This window comes from Glycine max, chromosome 11 (assembly GCF_000004515.6).
Source record: "Glycine max cultivar Williams 82 chromosome 11, Glycine_max_v4.0, whole genome shotgun sequence".
Classification (NCBI taxonomy): Eukaryota; Viridiplantae; Streptophyta; class Magnoliopsida; order Fabales; family Fabaceae; genus Glycine; species Glycine max.
In genome coordinates, this window is record NC_038247.2 from 4,053,985 (window position 1) to 4,068,691 (window position 14,707).

General features: G+C 32.2%; 2 protein-coding genes across 3 annotated transcripts; one reads left to right on the forward strand and one right to left on the reverse strand.

Moving 5' to 3' along the window:
- Positions 1-2,262: 2,262 nt before the first annotated feature.
- On the forward strand, positions 2,263-8,320 carry LOC100808759 (filament-like plant protein 7). The gene is made up of 7 exons (XM_003538760.5): positions 2,263-2,434; positions 2,541-2,640; positions 3,623-3,748; positions 4,103-4,247; positions 4,391-6,851; positions 6,969-7,026; positions 7,603-8,320. Exons 3-7 carry the CDS (start codon positions 3,653-3,655, stop codon positions 8,068-8,070), a joined length of 3,228 nt encoding a protein of 1,075 aa, XP_003538808.1. The 5' UTR covers positions 2,263-2,434; positions 2,541-2,640; positions 3,623-3,652; the 3' UTR covers positions 8,071-8,320.
- A 1,160-nt stretch (positions 8,321-9,480) lies between these two features.
- LOC100809304 (protein IN CHLOROPLAST ATPASE BIOGENESIS, chloroplastic) lies at positions 9,481-11,759 on the reverse strand. Of its 2 annotated transcripts, XM_003538761.5 has the most exons (11): positions 11,562-11,757; positions 11,408-11,491; positions 11,089-11,163; positions 10,968-11,010; positions 10,829-10,886; positions 10,542-10,709; positions 10,407-10,469; positions 10,227-10,321; positions 10,054-10,135; positions 9,834-9,944; positions 9,481-9,736 (listed from the first exon to the last, which is right to left on the reverse strand). In XM_003538761.5, the coding sequence occupies exons 1-11, from the start codon at positions 11,680-11,682 to the stop codon at positions 9,596-9,598; spliced, it is 1,041 nt and encodes a 346-aa protein (XP_003538809.1). In that variant the 5' UTR covers positions 11,683-11,757; the 3' UTR covers positions 9,481-9,595. The 2 variants fall into 2 exon arrangements, with proteins under 2 accessions (XP_003538809.1, XP_040862559.1); XM_041006625.1 differs by having other exon boundaries at positions 10,968-11,163; positions 11,562-11,759.
- Between the last annotated feature and the right edge of the window lie 2,948 nt (positions 11,760-14,707).

A 14,707-nucleotide genomic window follows, 5' to 3' on the forward strand; every position in this document is an offset into this window, starting at 1 on the left:
AATCCTTAATATTAGTAATATATATATATATATATATATATATATATATATATATATATATATATATAAAATGTTAAATATAAAAATATATTAAATAAAACCATATAAAAATATATACAAAATATTAAATAAAACTAAACAAAGTAAAAAAAAAAATGAAAGTTAGCCTCAAAGATTTACATTTAAAGAACTTCCATGATAATCAGTATTTCAAACAAATTCAAATACAAATGAGTCACTGGCGATGAGTTAATTATGAAAGATTTAGAAAATTTATAAGAAGTTTTTTTATATTTTATTTAATTTCCTTACAATAATTTTAGGGATAAAGGAAGCAAGCTGTATGTTGAGAAAATAGAAAAAAGCCTTTTCTTAGCCTGAAAGAAAACTGAATAGAACAGAGAAAACACACCAATCAGGCAAGCACTAACGGCCATATACTACAGCCTTATTTAAGTACAGATGGATTTTTACAAGTAACTGATCTTGAGTAATTTCCTTTCCTTGATGTGAGATTTGATCAGCATCAAGCTAGGATAGACTTTTTTGAGAGTATTTTCCTTGTGAAATAAGAAGAAAACAGATAAGCTTCGTCTTAGGAGAAGGAAAGGTGTTGTAATTTTGTCTATTTGAGTAGGTTATTATAAGAAATAAGTTATATATAAGGATTTATTGTTGCGTGCATTAGCTATTATCAGTATATGGTTTTGGTTGTCATTTGCGGGGAACTCATTTTATCACATAAGGAAACTACTAATCTACCATGCACACATTCCCTTCGAATTGGAAGAGGACATATCTATCAACTTTCTTCATCCCGTAACCTAAAAAACAAAATAAAATATAAAAAATCCCAAAACCCATGTTCCTTTATTTGTTAACATTTAAAACAACAACGAGCAAGTTAGCTTTTCCCTTATTGAATGAGAAATTAAATCCAGATGGCTACTTCATAATAGTAATAGGAAATGAATCAGGAGCTAGCTCGAATATAGCACACTCAAATTAACTAACAAAAACTGAACAGGTAGCCTAGGATTGATGAAAGTAAGTTTAGAGGAATCATCAAATATGAACAATAATAGCACGAAATTGAAACTTGTAAGGATTGTTTAGCGCGTGATGAATAAAAGAGTACATGTGGCCGATGACTCGTTCAAATAACTCATCCCTTTGACGTACCAAGCCCCGACACCCTCTCTTACTTTTTCCTTTTCCCTCTCAGGGAAAATTTTCACCAGATTATATTAAATATTAGATTTAATTGTACTGTTATTTTATTTTTTTTATTATCAATATTAGATTTTAGTCATACTTCCCTGAATTTGATCTCCTGATTGTTTCAGTTATGCAATCTGCCAATCTTAGTTCATTCTTCAAATAAATTAACCTCCAATATTTAATGAAAATACTTAGTGGGTGTTTGGATCTTTGTCTAAACCCCAAAAACGTAGATCCAAATGTGAAATTTATACCAATACAAAGTGAGAATTGAATGTGATTTTCACAAACGTAACACCCAACCAAACATACTATTATTTTACATTGTCACGTTTGCAAATCTATGTTGATATAATACTTTTGATGTCGATATTTTTACTAAATATTAAACAATAAGTTATTAGATAAATTAAAATTACATAATTAATATGGTAGGAATGAAATTCATGCAAAATAAAAAAGATAGATCAAAAATGAATTTTGGTGATTTAATGAGAATAAAAATATAATTAAACCTTAATATTACTATCTTTATAAGCAAAACGAGGGCTATATATATATATATATGTATATATATATTATCTAACCTACTTTTTAAACATTTTAAAATTATTAGTTAAAATATATTAAGTTCTACCAAATCATGAATAAAGTTTATAGCAAGATTCTACGTAATTTTGTAATTTTATAATTTTTAATAAATTTAAGTTAATAAAAAATGTGTTTATAAAGTAGATATTCTATTTTTTCTTAAATAAAATGGAAAAAACTGTATTACTCAAGCAAAATTATAAAATTGATCACATTAATGGGTAATAAGAAAATATTTTGTAAAGAGAAAAAAAATTATACACTAATATAAAAAAAATTATACATTCAATCATAATTTATTATAATAAATTTATTAACTTTCAAAATAATTATTATAATTTATGATTCACGGTATGTTTAGAAACTCATTCATCTCTGAATCTAGTGAGTCTTAAAAACTAATGTTTTCAATAATTTTAGCAATGAAATCTCTTTATTATGGCTGTGTCCTTTTAGTCCAGCAGGGTACACTTTCCTGCCTTTTTACTTCATTTCCCTTTCCTTGGCTTGGCAACCAACACAACACAACACCCCTCTTTTTTCCTCTTTAAAGAGAAAGCTGAATTTGCTGATAGCTAGAGGAGCTGTGGTGCCCAGTACTATTGCACTCTCTGCCTCGTCGGTAAGAGATCAAACATTACTCATTATTCATTTGTGTCTGTCCCTTTAACATTTGCAACTCCGAACTTCTAACTATTTTTCTGTCTCGTGAACTGTGTTCATTGCAGAGTTGAATCTCTTCGCCATTGGCTCTCAGATTTTTTTTATTTTTTTATTTGTCTTGGATGATCCATGTACTTGCAAAACCTCACTCTTCATTCTTAAGAGGTCAGAAACCAAACCACACACTTCATTCTCATGATCTTCTTATCTTGTACCGTCATTTCTATCAAGAAAGAATTTTCCTTTAACTGCAATGTTGCATGGAATAAATTTTCAGCTTTCAGCCTTTCTGCATAGAAAGAAGTTTATAGTTTTTTTTTTATAATTTTTTTACAAATATGGATTTCTGTAAATGTTTATTTATTAGCGATCTAATGTACCTCTTTTGTATGATGGTAAGTTTCTGGTCAAATACACTCACAACTCACAAGGTTAAAATCTGTTGTTTATTTATTTGAGGGATATATTATGCTTAGTTAGGTAATAGAAATGAGCTGAACAGCCCATCAACCAGTTCGTGACTCAATTTATTAACAGTTCAATTAGCTGAGAATTTTCATTCATTTGTGAAACCAACCGAGATTAAGCTTTTACGATTGACTCATTATTCGTCCATGGGCTAATTCCATATATACTAATATAGTACCTTATAAGAATAATGATAATAACAATGTTTTGATTTGATATATATTCGCTTCCGATTTTATTTTTGTTCTCAATAATGGGATGTTTGATGTCCCTCAACAATTAACGTGCATCAATTGAAGTAGCCCCGTGTTGCTTCTATGTCATTTGCTCATTTGGATTTTACTTTGCTGATTTATGTGTGTCTTGGATGCCATTCCAAGCATTCACTACATTCATTTTTATGTAAAAAATTGTTTTTATTGTGTACAAATTTGAACCCAATTGATTGAGCTATAAAGCTCAGTTAATTGTTGGTGCATTTGTCTAGGCTTAGGTTGGCTTAGCTCAATGAACTTGTGGTATTATTTATAAAGTAGTTAAAAGTGTACAGCACTTAAGATTATTTGCATAGCAGCAATGATTTGCACAATAATAAGTTATTATGTTATTTTGTTTCAGTTAGTTCATCATTCCAATTAGACTGCAGTAACATACTTCCCTAACCAAAATCTCCATGCAGGCTTCTCACATTTGAAGCATTCTTATCATTATGGATCACAAGTCTTGGCTTTGGGGGAAAAAAGCCACACTGAAGACAAATTTAGTCACTGACAAAACAAATCTCACTTCAAAAGAAAATGGAGAGGTAATGTGATTATATCTCACATCAACTTTTTCTGTTCTCATATATATTTTGCTCTTCTCATAAATGCCATGGAACTTTTAGGTTCATATATTGATTAAGATTACTATTATAGTCTCCCTTCCTCTTTAACGTCTCACATCTTTAAGAGTACTAATTAGTAAAAGTGTTAATCCAGAAGGGCTTTTTTCCTGGGCCCTTTATCTTGAAATATTTTATAATTACAAAATGGACATATTAATTCTGTATGTACCTATTTGATAGAAACCTGGAATTCTTCCACAGAACTTTGTGGAATATAATGCTTTTTTTTATTACTTGATAAAAATAACTAGTATTTTGTCTTCTTTTTTTTAGGTACAGGCTCCTCTAACTGATAAAGAAAAATTGGAGAAAGACTTAAAAAGATTAAATGATAAGCTTGCTTTTACACTTTCTGAATGTAATTCTAAAGATGAGCAGATCAAGAAACAAACGAAAATTGTACAAGAAGCAGTGGCAGGTAATATTCAATTATTCATGCATTGCTGTGTGTGTTTGTTTCTCATTTCCCTTCAGTTCGTGAATTTGGACTATAATAATCATCAATCATTTATTATTCTTAAGAGTAATTTTACCAGTTTCTCACTAAAGATTCCTTTGAAGGATGGGAGAAAGCAGAAGCTGAAATATTGTCTATGAAGCAACATATTGATGAATCAATACAACAGCAGTTAGTTTATAAAGAAAGAGTGGCCCAATTGGATGGTGCTCTCAAAGAATGTATGCAACAGTTACGTTTTGTAAGAGAAGAACAAGAGCAAAGGATTCATGATGCTGTCATGAAGGCTTCTAAAGAATTTGAAGAAGCACGCATAGTTTTGGAGGAGCAGCTATCAGAGACCAGTAAAGGGCTTGCTAAATCTGGGGTTGAAAGTTCTCGTCTTAATAAATCTATTATTGCTAAAGAAAATTTGATTGAAGATCTGAAAAGACAATTGGCTCATGCAGAGGCTGATCATAATGCATTGATGATTAGATTAGAGTCCATTGAGAAAGATAATGCATCCTTGAAGTATGAAGCTCAAGTGCTTGAAAAGGAACTTGCAATTAGAAATGAGGAAAGAGAATTTAATCGTCGAGCAGCTGATGCTTCTCATAAGCAGCACTTACAGAGTGTAAAAAAAATTGCCAACTTAGAATCAGAATGTCAAAGACTGCGTATTCTGGTTCGAAAACGGTTACCAAGTCAAGCTTCCCTGGCAAAAATGAAAAATGAAGTTGAAATGTTGGAACATGATTCACTTGAAATGAGAAGGAAAAACTTGAACTCAACCAGTGTAGTGGTTGAATCTTCACTAGACAGTTCTCCTGAGACTACCATTAGAAGAATCACTGCTTTGACTGATCAACTATGTACTGTGGAAGAAGAAAACAAGACTTTGAAAGAATCGCTAAATAGGAAAACAAATGAAGTCCAATTCTCAAGAGTAATGCTTGCTCGCACAGCTTCTAAACTGATGCGACTTGAGTCGGAGATTGAATCTAGAGGTCATGTGAACATGGAGCTGCCTAAAAGTAATCCTGCATTGCAAGATATATCTTTGTCATCAATGTCTGACATTGGCAGTGATGACAAGGTTAGCTGTGCCGACTCCTGGGCTTCTGCATTGATTTCAGAATTGGAGCACTTTAGAAGTGTAAAACAGAAGGAATCAATGTCATGCAAAAGTGTTGGACCTTCAGATATAAGCCTAATGGATGACTTCCTTGAAATGGAAAAATTAGCAGTGGTCTCTGTTGAAAAAGCCCCCAAAATTTCTTGTGCTTCTTTAGAAGAAAATAATGAAATAGATGGCCTGCCAGAGGCTAGACCGAATGGGATTAGCTCTGAAGTGATAAGTAAGGAGATCATTCCTGTCTCTGATCATTTGTCAGAGTTCTCTACATCAAATCAGGAATCATGTTCCATTGACATATTAAATGGTGATATTCCTGGTTGGCTTTTGGATGTAGTAAAAGCGATATTGGAACAAAACTGTGTCACTCATAAGAACTTTGATGACATATGTGAGGATATTAGATTGGCTTTGAGCTATCTAAATAATGCAGATCAATGCCGGTTTGATTCAAGCAAAGGTCATCCATTTGATGGATCTAAGCCTCTCCATTTTAGTCAGCTCACTTCATGGAAACCTTTGAATAATTCTGTGGTAGATCCATGTGGTGAAGTAAATGATGCTGAGATTTTATCAATAAAGGGAACTAAACAGAAATCTCAAAGAGATCTGAGCCAGTCAATTGGTAAGATAATTGAGCTTATTGAAGGGATTAGCATGCCTGCTGAGGATTATGATAATTCAGATTCCTTGTACAAAAGAGATGGAAATATCCGTGCACATAAGAATCAAGGAATTCCTACAGACTACATGGTCCGTGTTTTCCAGTGGAAAACGTCTGAACTCAGTAATGTCTTGCAGCAATTTCTCCATGTGTGTTATGATTTACTCAATGACAAGGCTGATCATGAAAAATTTGCCACAGAACTAACGACATCTTTGAATTGGATTATGAATCACTGCTTTTCACTTCAGGATGTTTCTAGTATGAGGGATGCCATTAAAAAACAATTTGATTTGGATGAGACACTAAGTGAAAATGAAGCTGAAACAGGGATGTTTGCAGACGCAGATAAGTTGCATCTTCCCATAGAACAGTTATCATGTTTGCCTGTGCTAACTAATTCAGATTGTCATGATGTTCCAACTAAAGATATGCAATATGTTGATAAGGAAGAAATTAAAAATATTGAAGATGAAGTAATCAGTTCTGAATCTGAGAAAGAAGGGAGGCTCCAATCAGCTATAAATCAACTTCAGGAATCAGAGAAAACTATTGGCAGCTTGAGATTGGAATTGCAAACCTTGAAAGAATTGAATCGAATGCTTGAGGAGCAAGTACAAAATCATGCATTCATAAATGCAGATCTTGACACTCAGCTAACAGAAACTGAATTAAAAGAAGCTAATCACAAGGTTTTGGCATTAGAAGTGGAAGTGGAGAACAAAAATCAATATTGTGAAGAATTAGAGACCAGATGCATTGAACTTCAGCTCCAGCTTGAAAGGTATCTGTAATCTAATCTTTCAATATTTGTTACTTTATGATATGATTTTCAAACATTTAGCTTTTAATTTCTTATTTCAAGATTGGCACACTCATATCATCAAATTTATCTTCACAGCATGACAAAGAAGTGGTCAGACAATGATGCTTATCAGAAAGATGAGCCACTGCAAACTGTAAGCTCTTCTCGATCTCATTTTATTCCCTTTTGGACTTTACTCAATGGCTCAAACTCAGATCAGATTACTATTACTATCTTCTTATATAGTATTCTGGAAGATTTAATCAATTTGAAGCACTATTCATCAACTAGACATAGATTTGGAACTGAATAGTATATAATTCTATTAGTTTAACTTGGATTTTTAAACTAAATTGGGTGATCCCAGACTGGAGCATGATGAGAAAGTTACTTCATCAGTTCATAGATTGCTCAAATTCTTTTGAAGCATTGAATGCCAGAATTACATCCAATATACAAATCTCTTAAATTAAGAAATACCATGAAATGAAGCCCTGATTATGTGTTTAATGTTTGGAGAGTATTGATCAGAAGTCAGAACCTTAGACAATAACTGAGAAAAGCAAGAGCCATCTACCCTGGTATATAAATAATGACTGCCATTTAGTACAAGTTTAACATCACTGTTTTGCAGTAACTAAAATTTTGATTTGATTGCTTATGTGTGCAAATCCATCTCTGTTGCAATGTGTTCTGGTTTTGGTTTGAAGGTTGTTTACCAATGCTGCAGGACTGGGAGATAACTGCTGCATCAGAAAAGTTGGCAGAGTGTCAAGAAACCATCCTTAACCTTGGGAAGCAGTTGAAGGCATTAGCTGCACCAAAGGATGCGTCCCTTTTTGACAATGCCATTGCTGCTCAACGTCATACAGTTACAGACACAAATACTGTCCCCCTAAAAGACATGAAAGTGAAAAATCGATCTTCTCTATTTGATCAGATGTTGGCTGATGATGATACTAAAGCTAAGGTTAGCAAAGCAAGTGAAAGAGGCTCCAGTCCCACCAGCATTCCAGGTTTCAAACAGCCACTGGAAAAGATTTTACTTTTGAATGAACTTAAAGGCCAGGATGACAGTGCCAGTGTTGATTCTATGGCCATTGTACCAGCCAAGAAATCCGGTGGTCGAAATTTTTGGAGAAGGCTATTTGGGAGAAAGAAATCCAAGAAGAAAACACAGTTTTCATTGAACACGTGAAATTCTGTTCTAGTGTTGTTTTAGTACTTCACGTGACGGGGTAACAGTTATATCTCCTTTGCTATATTTCTAATGAAGTGATGTTTGTGTCTTGACTCTTGTTTATACGACTGAAAATTAACAACTGATTATTCAAGTTATTGGATGCATGAAACAGTTGTTGTGGCATATATACTTTTTTGTGAGTGAGCTCATCATAAGAAAGTGGTTGTTCTATATAAATTTCGTTGACGAAATAATTACCAAAATCATGCAAGGACGAAAGTTTCCTTAATACTAATCTGGCTTGCACAAGCACAAGTAAATTACAATCTCGATGTCAAAGGGCATCGGGTATGTTTTTGTTTTAGCATTGACAAACACTCCTCATGGATTAAGGTCATGCCTGGAGGAAAACTTATTTGCGTGTCCCATTTCTCTTTGCGTAGTACCATGTAGTCCATTTTTTTTCTTCTAAAATTTAATTTTCATCTTCCTATTTTTTTCAATTGTTCAATTTTAGTTGCCTATTTTTTAATTAAGACATTTTATTTTTTATTTTTAAAAAGTTCATAATTTTAATTTCTTATTTTCTAATTGAGACTCACATTTAAAAAATTCACAATTTTAATCATGTACTAATTTCAAACCTTAATCTATATATTTTGTAAACATTAATCAACACATGATTTTTATTATTCACATGACATGTTTTTTTTTTAATTATTTAATTGCTAACAAGCTTAATTTATTAAAAAAAAATCAGTCAAATCTGAAATTAAAAAAAAAAAGACTAAAATCGTAAGTTTTTACAATAAGTGAAAGACATAATGTCTAAATTAAAAAATAGAAAGATTAAAATTACAATATTTTTAAAAATGAATGATAAAATGTCTCATTTGAAAAATAATAAGAATAAAATCACGAATTTGAAAAAATAAAAAAACAAATTTTACATTTTAGCCTTTCTTTTTTTAAGCATGTAGTCCATTAAAACTGAAAAATAGAGAAAAAGGGTGTTGGGATGGAGGAGTGGAGATGATTGGTTGATTATGAAAAACAAGTTTGGCCCAAGGTAAGGCCGACGAAGCCCTTGTTGAAGGGCCCCATAAAAAAGGTTGTACATTTCCAAAAACTAATCTACTTATTAATAATATTTTAAAAAATAATAATCACTTTGATAAATGATATCAGTTTATTAGGAGCCTCTCGAAGTGTTGAACCAACCAGTTAAAACTAAATGCATGTAAACACATAATAAATTATTTTTGAGAGGGGGGAAAAAAGGCCGACACAAGTGAATTAAAAAAGACTGTAAAAATATCATTATTCTTATATGTAGAGCATGACACATAATAGGCATATGAGGAGTTCAGGTTAAATTGATTGCAACAAATGAGAACTGAAGGAAAAATATCCAAGCCTGCGGAATAAATCGTATAATTTTCCTCTAATTATTTTCAAAACTTCATATGAACTATGAAGTACTGGAAATGCCGAAATGGAAATGTACAGAAGCCTGTTGGTGGAAAGAAATCTGCTAATATTAATCTCTATAAAGTATGAATTTAGCGACATCTTGAAGTCCTGCTTCCTCGTAACATTTGGCAATCCGCTCCAAATACTCATCCCATTCTCCCTCTATAGAAGCCAAATCCAACAAGAAAGCAGCTTCATCTAGTACAACCTGCAATTGATTTGAAGATGAAAGCAAGATTAAGATGAATATCAGCATACACCCTAGCCATGGATGAAATCGATAAATAGTTCACACTATATAGCACCTGTGCAGGGGCCTTCCCCTTTTTAAGATCTTCTTGCCTTCCCTCTTCAGTCACTTTCTCTTTAATGTACTCAATTTGCTCATCTTCCCATTGTGCTATATTAGCCACGTCCTAACAAAAACGAATATGACAAAAGAAATTCAAGAGGGACACGGAGGAAAATAAGTACAGAAGCTTACACTTAAACCAGAAAATCATCAGACTGATGATGATTTCATACCTGATACTTGCAGCCAAGGGTCCACCATGGTGATTTCAAAGCTCCTCTGGCAGCATCTTTAGCTTCTACTTTACGTCCAACTCTATAGAAAATTATTGAAAAGAAAGGCTCTTAGAGGATGAAAACGGTAAGCTCACCCATCTTGAAAGTAACAGATAAATGTTTACACCAACCTCAACAAAACCTCAGAATTGAACACAAAAGGTCGAGCAAATCCTGGAAAATGCTCCTTCTTGGTATAAAATTCCCCAGTTACTAATGCCGAAACCTTCCCACATAGACATAACCAACATGTCTCAATTTATATTAATGACTATTGCTTGAGGAAGTAACTAAATGCATGAGAATCTTACAAGATCTCCTTCCTCAAAATGCCGTGCCACTTTGCGCTCTATGATATCTGGAAATAGACCAACCTGAAAAGAACTTAGATTCTTGCAATGATTTGCCACGACAGTCATAAACACAGTCTACATACTTATTAATACCTTTTTCAAAAGATAGACATCTAGGTTAGAGATTCCAGACTCTGCAAAATCACCCTTTCTGTAAAGTTTCTCCCCAGCATCACCTGAAGCATAAAATACTTCTTCATTTCTCTCTTGACCATTCTTTGCATCTTCCTCAACTAACATTCGGTGTATAAATTGGTCTACCTGTATTTAGAAAACAGACAGTTTAAATAATACCATCTTCAGTGCCAATCAATCAACATCACAATGTATCAAAACCAAACACACTGATGCAGTCAAATAACCAAGCATGCTCCACTTACACTCTTAGCTAAAAGCCATACTCCATAGTTTCTGACTTCCACCACTGGCATTTCCATCCTGCAGGTATTTGTTCATATCAACAAGATGATTAAAACAGTAATAAATTAACCACAGCAGAGGAGAGTCATTGAGCCTTACTCAGGTGGAGCCGTCGGCCACCGCAGCAGTGCAGTTACATTACCTGTCAAGAAAATAATCAAAAACAGTGCTGAACTTGAAAAATTATCAAAGTACTTAACCCTATGGCCTAAACTCATACCAGAGCTACTTTTCGACAGTGGTATAGCAAGAGGAATTAATCCTTGCCTGGCACCCGGAGAGATAATAGATTCACCTGTGTAATATACAAAAACATAAGAAAAATAAACCTAACTAAATTATCAAAATCAATCCTCAAGGGAAGGAATTCAAAGTACACATACGTGCATAGAACAATTGGATATACCAAAAATCCAAAATAATGTAAACCACGTGTTCAAGTACATTGAAAAATACAGATTCACGATTATTCTAAACTTGAGATTATAAAGTTTTATGGTACAGTTTTTAATACTAGTAAGATGACAAAAATGGTTTACCTCTGGTTTTCAAAATGCTGAGGAGTTGTGAAAGATGCTGAGGAGGCTGAGTCGCAGCTACATCCTTCACGAAAGAAACGTGGTCTGCCACGAGAGAGTGAAAAATGAAAAAGGAAAGAGCAAAACGGTTTAAAGAAGAAGAAGAATGCATTACCAGAAATGGAGGAGTAAGAAGAAGAAGAGGCGCGAAGAGAAACTCTGCGGCGGCTGAGAAGCAGAGGCACGACGCTGCCACGTGGAACTCCGCCGTATAACACCACGCCGCCGACCTTCATTGTCTATTCGCCTCATTTGCTCCCACTCCCACTCCCTTTATCTATTTTCCTTCTCTTTTTTTTCTCGGAAAAAAACATTGCCACATAATTACATGATCCATATTTACACAAATGTGTGTGCTTCTCAGCCTTTAGGCCTTCGTTAGCCCATGTCCATTTTAACTGCTACAAGTTACAGACTTACAGCTTCTTTTCTTTTTCATCTAAAATTAATTTCTATGCTAGGTTTTTAACGTATATACAGAAGATTAATTAAGTTTTTAGTTTTATACATGTCTCATTTTTTACTTTTAGTTTCTAAGCCTTTTTTTTATCACATTAGTCTTTTCATTTATTTGTGGTTTAACATTTTTTTACATCAAATATGGATTTAAATATTAATAAATCATTAGTTTGTCTAGAATTAAATTTAATTTTTTTAAGTAAAGTTTGGATTAAAGTTTCATTAAGAGAAAAAAATATATAATTAAAAGACAATATTTTATTAAAGATAATCAATCAGCTTTTTTTAAAAAAAAATCTACTGAAACTAATGAATATCTAAATATTAATGTATCTAATAAATTAATTGTCAGCCTTATCATTTAGACTACTTAGGTAACGTGATAGTTACCTATATATATCATGTGAAAATAACATATTTTCAACGATTAAAATGAGAACCTACATATTTACACGGACTAAAGATAAAAGAAAAATTATAAGGAATTAAAATGAAAGCATAAATTGGAATGATGTTATGCTTCAACCTCACATCTCCATACAATTGGCTCATGACAATTTTTACCACTAATTACAACAAATTAACCACTCTAATCAAAGACAGTCTTGTGAAATTTGTACGAAGTCTGCTGAAGGTCATTACAAATGTAATATCGATCGACGCTGCAAATCTAGAAGAGCAAAATCATCAAGGTAGATTCACCTGTGTTTTTTTAATGTTATTTTATAAATTTAATATAAAAAATAATTTTTTAATTATATTATTTAATTTAAAAAATAATAATACTTTTAGTTTAATAATTTATTTGTCAGAATACATCATAAATAAAATATATAAATAATAATATTTTTTTATGAAAAAACTAAAAATGAAAGTATGTTGAAATAATTTTTTCTATTATGAATTTATTGTCGGTAGATTCTACTCTTTTTTTTTAGTTCAATTTCTTTATTTATTTTTAGTGGAAATGCGATTTGAGATCAAAAGCATTTTTGTCTAATAGAAATTTTAATTATTTCTAGCAAATAAGTAATCCAATCATCTCGAACCGATCAACATATGTATATTTGTACATGATGAACAACTCACTAGAATAATTCAAATGGAAAAACATTTCTGGTGCACAACATCTTGCAAGCTATGATTAATTTCATCATTTTTCATGGTTTAGTTGTTAATGTTATATTATTTTTCTTTTATTATATTTGTCCCTCTAATTGTTAATATTTTTCGAGTATTTTAATTTCTTCATATAATATAACTAAGATGTAGTAATTATATATTTATTGTGTTTTTAATTAATATTTTTTTTAATCACTTTGTTTTTATTTATTTTAAGATTATTAATAAATTATTAAACTGGAACTATTATTATTTTTTTAAAAAATAATATAAACAAAAAATAAATTAATTTAATAAAATAATATTTAAAAAAACCCAAGTGAAAAGTTAGGTTGGTCCAACTTGACTTCTTAACTAAAAAAATACAACACAGGTAAAAAGTTATTTTGGTTCAATCTGATTTTTTATTTTAAAAAATAATGTATTTTGAGAATTAAATTGAAAAATAGTATAGATTAAAAATTATGAAGAGAGAAATAACATAGATGGGAAAAAAACCATTTGTAGTATCATATGTAGTCTTAATGTTTGTAGTCTTATGGATACTAACTTGGTGAGCGACCTTATTATGTGGAGGAGACATACTAGAGATGATACTCATGTTCGCAAGAAGCTGAATCGTGGATTAACTAATCCAGATTGGAGAATCGCATTTTCCTCATGCACTTAGGGAGCTCCTTCCTCCCCATGGGTTAGAACAACTCGATTATTGTCTATTTCCTCGAGGAGATGAGCAAAAACTTTAGAGCTTTTTCACTTCAGACAGCTTGGAACAGTAACCCAATTTATAATCATATGGTGGCCAATACTTGGGAAAACACTACAGGTAACACTTTTTGTAAGTTGTGGGCAATTAGAGATAATTCCACAAAGTTTAATTTGAAAAATTTTGCAATATTTTCAATCGAAAGAGGCATATAAAGGCAAGAATGAGAGGGATACACAAGGTTCTTGATAAATTTTATTCTTCTAATTTGGTTATGCTTGAAAAAGATCTTCAAAAACTTTATGACGAGGTCTTAGCTCAAGAAGAAATATTGTGGTTTAAGAAATCAAGAGAGAATTGGGTGGAGCTTGACAATAAGAATACAATATTTTTTCATACCCAGACCGTGATAAAAAGATCAAGAAGAAGAAACAAGATCACGAGTCTAATGATTAAAGATACTCAATGTGATGATGATAGTGTTTTATGAGATCACATGGGGACATTCCTCTAATCGTGCTTACACTGCCTCTTATGCATTCCGTTAGCTAACTTAAGCTCACTAATCCACTGCTAGCTCCATAGGGAGGGGTTCTTAAGTGTGAACTCTTGGGCTTCCAAAAAATATTAAACATTTTCTTTGGTTGATTGATCATCAGAGACTTTCGATGAATCTTTTTAGCACTAACATGCATATTGCTAATGATTGCTATTGTTGCTAGTGTGGTTATTTGCAAGAGTATATCCTACATCTTCTTCATTATTGCCCAAAGGCTATTAGGATTTGGAATTTCTTCAGCTCGATGTTAAAGTTCATGCTTTAGATGATAATAGCTCAACTTAGCTTTAGAGAAATTGCTTGGCGGATCAAGAAGTTCTTTTTGCTATTTCTTGTTGGCATATTTGGAAGGTGAGGAACAACAAAGTCTTTTTCGAAACATGTTGTTCTTGTCATATAAGTGATGAACCATGCA